The 6422-nt window shown below is 40.6% G+C and overlaps 3 protein-coding genes across 3 annotated transcripts in view; 1 reads left to right on the forward strand and 2 right to left on the reverse strand.

Moving 5' to 3' along the window:
- The window catches only part of LOC104753886 (PHD finger protein EHD3-like), a 4850-nt gene extending 2227 nt beyond the window's left edge, over positions 1–2623 (reverse strand). The window contains exons 1-5 of the mRNA XM_010476072.1: positions 2429–2623; positions 1784–2089; positions 903–1214; positions 598–687; positions 1–498 (exon numbers count right to left, since the gene is read on the reverse strand). Coding sequence (XP_010474374.1) covers positions 1–498; positions 598–687; positions 903–1214; positions 1784–2038 — 1155 coding nt within the window. The 5' untranslated portion in view covers positions 2039–2089; positions 2429–2623. The remainder of the gene's footprint in view (positions 499–597; positions 688–902; positions 1215–1783; positions 2090–2428) is intronic.
- Positions 3124–5845, reverse strand: LOC104753888 (probable methyltransferase PMT10). Its single transcript, XM_019237597.1, has 9 exons — positions 5290–5845; positions 5063–5212; positions 4684–4954; positions 4474–4584; positions 4218–4377; positions 3821–4078; positions 3619–3741; positions 3436–3513; positions 3124–3338 (listed from the first exon to the last, which is right to left on the reverse strand). The coding sequence occupies exons 1-9, from the start codon at positions 5617–5619 to the stop codon at positions 3140–3142; spliced, it is 1680 nt and encodes a 559-aa protein (XP_019093142.1). The 5' UTR covers positions 5620–5845; the 3' UTR covers positions 3124–3139.
- LOC109129538 overlaps positions 6140–6422 on the forward strand; it is a 552-nt gene continuing 269 nt past the window's right edge. The window contains exon 1 of the mRNA XM_019237819.1: positions 6140–6407. Within this exon, the coding sequence (XP_019093364.1) occupies positions 6140–6407 (268 nt within the window). The remainder of the gene's footprint in view (positions 6408–6422) is intronic.

The following is a 6422-nucleotide window of genomic DNA, read 5'->3' on the forward strand; positions in this document are numbered from 1 at the left end:
GTGGTAATACTTGTGTGGGCAAAAAGGGTGATCACATGTTATGTACTTTCCGCCACTCTCCACTTTTGTTCCACAGGTCCTACAGAGTTTAGAATCTATGTTCATCTCTACGTGGTGAACCCCATGATTCATGTTACAGCTTGAAGTCTCTTCAGATTCATCCGAATCTTCTTTGCAGTCTGTACTCATATCAACACATCTGTTGTCCGTCTTCATCATCCCTTGGGTTTTCATCTTTTCACACACTACACAATTCTCGTGAGGTGATCCGAATCCCTTAGATGCGCAGTTTAAACAATACCAACTGTGTGTCGGCATCCCCTTTCCACCAGGATGTGCACATGAGACGTGGTACATATCTTCACAATGATCGCATGCTAAACAATCTCTTGGCGCTGCCTTCTCTCCACATAGCTTGCAAATGTCATAAAGACTGTCATTTCTGATGTTCTCTGCATTGGGATGAGGCTTCGATTCTGCAGTGTAGAACTGCTTCAACTTCCAGATTTTTGGAAAAAAAAAGGATATTAGGGGATGTATGGAAAAAGTTCTAATAAGATAGCACATTGAACAAGATCATTTATGCTTGACCCTCACCTGTTCGTTATAGGAGGTTCTTGAAAGCTCCAAAACACTATTAGCAAGAACAGCCATATCATTACCAACATCCTGTATTTTTTGCCAGACCTGAAACCAGTAGTTAGTTTTAGTTCTATGTCTACATCCAGTCTAAAGCATAGTATGTTCGGGAAAACACAATCACGTTTCATCAAGTAGTTTGAGTTCAGCTTTTGAATCATGACATCAGACAATACTTTTGACAATGAGAAAGGGGAATAAAGACATGATAATCTGTTATTATGCATAGTTATCTTAGGCTAAGCATAGATCCCATTAATTACCTCTTGGAGATCCGTCAAAAAGAGCACGGGTGAACTTTCATAAACACCTTCTTTCATCCTGGTGTCTATCAGAGTTCTGCTTATAAGGTCTTCAATCTTGACACCTTGAAGATTTTCGGAAAGCAACTTACTTAGGGAAGCAAACTCCTTTGAAGCTAAAACATGAGACAGAACATGCTGGCAACCGGCTGTCGCAGTCTCATACTTGGATTCACTTGATGGTTTATCTGGATTAGAAAGCTTTGGGAGTTCACCAGTAAGATGAGTTCCAGTGCTGAACCTTTGATTATATAATTCACAAGAGATAGACTCCTGTGTCGAAAACAAGAAAGAGCTAACATGGTTTAGGATCATATCCTTCAAAGTGAATCAGGGGCTTCAGCAGTTTATCACACACATAGTATAAGGCAATTTTAAGAATGAATGCACAATGCAGAATACACTCCTCAGTTTTTTTCTTAAGTAAAGTGTAAACAGCCAGGAAAAATGAAGTTTTCTACTATTTGCAAAGCATTTCTCGAGACCTAGCTATCACAAAATAGATACCAATGTAGCCAGAAAAACAAAGTCAGATAATCGCAAATTTACTTGAATGGCCATACAAATATAAATAGGAATGACCCTTGTCTTTAGCTCCCTCAACAATATTCAGTATTGAAGCACCTACTTAACTGATACAGATCCTAAAATATATTGCTTTGCCAAGGCTCCTATTATATAATACAACTGAAAGATTTAAACCAAATTCACAGAACATATAACAAATGAGGTATGAGAAAGTCGCAAGATGTTAGCAACTACTTACTACATATACTCCAGCAACTTAAAATCAATCACAACGAAGATGTATCAAAACAGAAAAAGGTCATGAAAAGAAGTACCCGGCTTCCTGAGTGACTAACACCTTCCATATCGTTTTCGGAACACTTATTCCCAGAATCAGACCTCCCAAGTTTTCTCCGCTTATAAGTTTGTATCTTCTTGCTATCTCTGGAACTTGCATTGGCAGAATTAGCCATATCACCACCACCTCCTGCACTCCAATTATTCAACGCTTCACTTTCCACCAAACAATTTCGCTGATTCTTCTTCTCTATAAATTCACCATTGCTTGTTGTCGCCTCCTCCATGAACATCTTATTTTTGATCCTCAAGACTCTGGATCTCTAGGGTTTCATCCTTCCATCCTACAATTACATAACCCACAAAAGAAAAATCTCATATTGAAAATGTTGTTCATTGGTAAACAAACTAATCAAAATGCCTTAGATTTTTCACCAAATAAATCATCTAGGAACAAGAATAACATGTCATTCTCAATTCTTTACCAAACAAAAAAGCCATGAAATTGAAGGCATCTCTCTAAGTAGCATAATATTCCCAGAAAAAAAACAACGAATTTCAAGAACACAGAACCAAACTTACGATGGAGCTTTATCTAATCGCTAAACGACGGAACAAAGCTAAACCCCAAAATCAGAAGCTCTAACGAAAACGACAATAGGAAGTAAAAAAAAAAACCGTACCAGAATGAAGAAATTTGCGTCGCGAAACGACGAAGAAGAGCAAACCCTAGAAATTAGGGGTAGATTTATCGGTCTAGGAGATTCAAACTCGCCGCCGGTGGTTCTGCATATCCCGGGGAGGGGGCTTCTCTTATCTTTGAATCATTATTTAAAAAAAAAAAAAACCTCCGCGTCCCAGACCCAGATTGATTCTCCTTAACCGGTATTTACATTTTTCAACTTGGATCTGACACCGGTCAAAACCGGTAACCAGTGGCGTGAAACCGACACGTGGAAGTAACAAACCCGCGCCCAAGGACTCACGGTAACGGAGTCCACAGTAACACTGTAACAGTAACAGATCCGTGGTGTGTGTGTGTGTGCCCGCGCTTTTACCTTACTATTATTCCCTGCGGCTTTAATAAAGATCGATCAAGTAGTCTATCAACCGTCGGATTAGCAATCCAACGGTTATAACTGAAAGACACCAACACATATGCTTCAAGACACTTCTCTTCTCTCTGTTTCTTTGTCTGAGGAAATGAATCTTTTTTCTTTCTTAAGTGTTAAAATGGCTCAAGTGTATTAATCACTCTTCAATCTATCAACAAACAAATAAACAACATACAATTTATCAATTTATCACTTCAGGACTGTCGCTTTGAGCAGACTTATCATCACATTCGATTTCTTATCTTTTTTTTTTCTTTTTCTTTTTTTTCTTATCTTTTCTCACATCCGTTTATCGCAGATGAGAATCCTAACGCTTGCATGGGGTCCTTCCCCGGTATCATGAACACCAGCTGTCCAACCGATGGCTTTAGCCACTTGTTGAAGTTGATCCATCAAAGACAGTGAATCCCTTATGTATACCCGTCCTTCCGGTCTTAGCATCCGATCCATTTCCAACATAATGTTTGTAATGTTGCACCTATGTATGATCCACAAGAAACCCAATTACATTAACCCTGACCTTTATATCTAATAAATTCAGCACAACAGAATATACAAAGCGTAGTTCTTTTTACCTCTTCTTCTCAACAGAGAAAAGAAATGCAGCATGTATCAGGTCATAGGTTCTTGGGTACGTGTCAAATGGCTCACACCTAGAGAAAACAAATGCACAAAGCTTTAGATGTTATCTTGTGTTAAGTTATGTGGGATTAGAAGCAAAAGAGCAGATGGTTATATATATATCGATTAATTTTTACCAGTCATGCATAGTCCCAACAAGCCCACGGTCATAAATAACAGGCAAGGTGTTGAATCCACTAACAGGAACAACGTTCATTACCCAACAGTCAAGTCCAAGATCGTTTAATGCTGCCGCAAACCTACAAAAAATCAAGAAATACTAGATCAGACAAACTTGGAGATGACAGAAACAGAGAAGGTGTGATTGATGGTTATTACCCTCCAAAACCAGCTTTCATGTCCAGAACATTCCTCAGCTTGAACTCTTTCCATCGGAAAACCCGCACATAACTCTCTACTACCTCTAACCAAAATCTAGACTCTGCCTTCATAATTTCCTTTCGGGATATATAGGCATCCATTTGAATGCTCTGTAGCCTCTCTGGCGGATCATGAAGACGTGCAGGCCATGTGGAGACATTAGCCCCATAACCATTATCAGGTAACCGGGTGATGCATGGTTTCATATTCACATACCTGGAACAGGAAACCATAACCACAAAGTTAGAGATTTTATGAAGGTTTCAATAGATAAGCTGAGAATTTGGTGGTTCTATCACAGTTGTCTATGCAAGAAAGCTAGGAAAAAAAAAGACTTTAAGATGCATATCTGTACCAAACATCGTCAGGATCATCATCAGGTCGGCACAAAGGAGGCTTTGTTCCAGCTTCACGATTGACATAGCAGCTGTTGTTTAGAGGCTTCCTCCACACAGCGATATATCCCTTTTTCTTGATAAGCTCCCAACAGATTCGGTTGGTAAGGCCTAACATTTCTGAAAAATAAAAAACGAAGAGCAGAAGCAACACCCAGTTTTAGTTATAAACTCCGTAGCAGAGAAATTACTATGTCGAATAATATATAGATAGACCTTTCCACTGCTCTTGCAAGTTATCCTCATGTTTGTAAACGGGTTGTGCAGCCCAAACAAAGTACCCTCCTGCTCTAAGCATTCTATTAACTTCAAGAAGAAGTATCCCATCTTTGTAACTCAAACAAATAAAAAAGCTTTCGTCAGTTTCCATGGTAAATTCCAAACAACAACATTAAAGGAGAAGCGAAAACCGAGTAATAATCTAACCATCACGGGTCCAATTAATTCTGCATCTGGAACAATGAATCATCTCAAAAGATTGGCTTGGATACAACAATCTCCGTGTGGCAAAGACAGCAACCATTGCAGGGACACCACGCTCCAATGCAAACTGTATCTGATTCTCATGGACATCTTTTGGTGCTACAGACAAGGTTGTAGTGTTACGCTGCATCAAAAACGCACCAAAGCTCGCCACACCACAGCCAATATCCAAGGCAACACGAGTGCGTATTCCAAACGTAATACCAGGAATCATCTGCAAATTTCAATCTAAAAGAATATAAGATCAACACAAAAAAAAAAAAAAAAAAAAAGACTGAGCCAAATAACCAAAAAAAGAAAAAAAAAACATCAAAAAACAAACCTGGGAGATCTGGTCTAAATACTGATCAGCTCCATGGATGAATTGAGTTCCACCACCAGGGAAAACAAACTTGTCTTTCTCTCTTCGAATCCAGTTTTGACCTCCTTTATCTTCCACTAAGCGTGTATGAGGCACATTATTGAACCATATCTGCAAAGCACAACAAAATGCATCAGTAAGTCAGTTAGTGAAATCAACAAGTAACAAGAAATCACACAACTTTTCACCTTGTCTCTGCTTTGTGGCCATGGGATTGGTTTCTTATAACCATTTGGAGGAGGAATCAAGCAACCGAGGCTCAGTTTAGGACAATGTCTCTCGTAATTCTCTCCTCGATCGCTACTGTTCAATCTCTTGATCTCTTCTTCGTTGTCTAAACAAGGAATGTGATCCGTCTTCGTCTTCTCACAAAAACTGAATTTCTCAATCCGGAATCCGACTTCTGAATCATTATCTACCGACGTTTCTTTATCCCTGGCCGATGAATTCCCGGTGGCGGATTTAAGCTCGTCGACGGAATCGGGATCGAATCCGCCGATCTCGAAGGAATCAGACATGGCGCCATTCTCGTCGACGATTCCAGTTCGCACCACTGTCGGTGGGAGCGGAGGAGGCGAAATCTTGAGACGCGGACGCTGTGGAGGAGGAGACGGTAGTGGTGGTGGTGCTGCTGCTGTTTCCGTATCGGAGGTTTGAATAGCTTCGGTGGTGACTGATAGGTTGCGGATTCCTCTGGCTATAATGAAGAAGAAGATGAGGACCAGGGGACGGAGAGCTAGGCAATGGGAAAAGAAGAAGATGAATGAAAGTGGCTGAATAAGAGTGTGGGAAAGACCAGTTTTGAATAAGAGTGTTTCAAGTTAATACTCTGTCGTTTTAAGTTGTGTTGTGTATTTAAGGAAACTTGGAACAGTAGTGTTTCTTATTTTAGGAATGAAATATTAATCTCTAAATCTTGTCTCCTTCTATCCTTCTTGCCTCCTATCTTATCTCTTCTATTCTCCTTCCTTTCTTATTCTATTTCAAATCAGTGACCGTTAAGTCTCGACTTAACATTTGGTGCTTTCGTTGAGAGCTATGGCTTCCACACCGGATCCACGACAAGGCACTTCGGAACTCGAGTCACACGTGGTGGCTGAGACACCACAAACAACAGAATCGGCTGACCAACGAGAAGCTCGACGGGACAGAGAGATGACGGCGTTGTGGGAAATGGTCCAAAGTTTGAACGCTCATGTCCAAGCTCTGACGCTTACTCGCAGCAACACTCCACCGGGGTTCACGACTCCGACGACCGGGGCTCTTCCTCAAACCCCAGCTGCGGCTTCTGGGAGCGGAGAGCAAAGTCGATCTGAGAGGG

The sequence above is a fragment of the Camelina sativa genome, chromosome 16 (genome assembly GCF_000633955.1).
Source record: "Camelina sativa cultivar DH55 chromosome 16, Cs, whole genome shotgun sequence".
Taxonomy (NCBI): domain Eukaryota; kingdom Viridiplantae; phylum Streptophyta; class Magnoliopsida; order Brassicales; family Brassicaceae; genus Camelina; species Camelina sativa.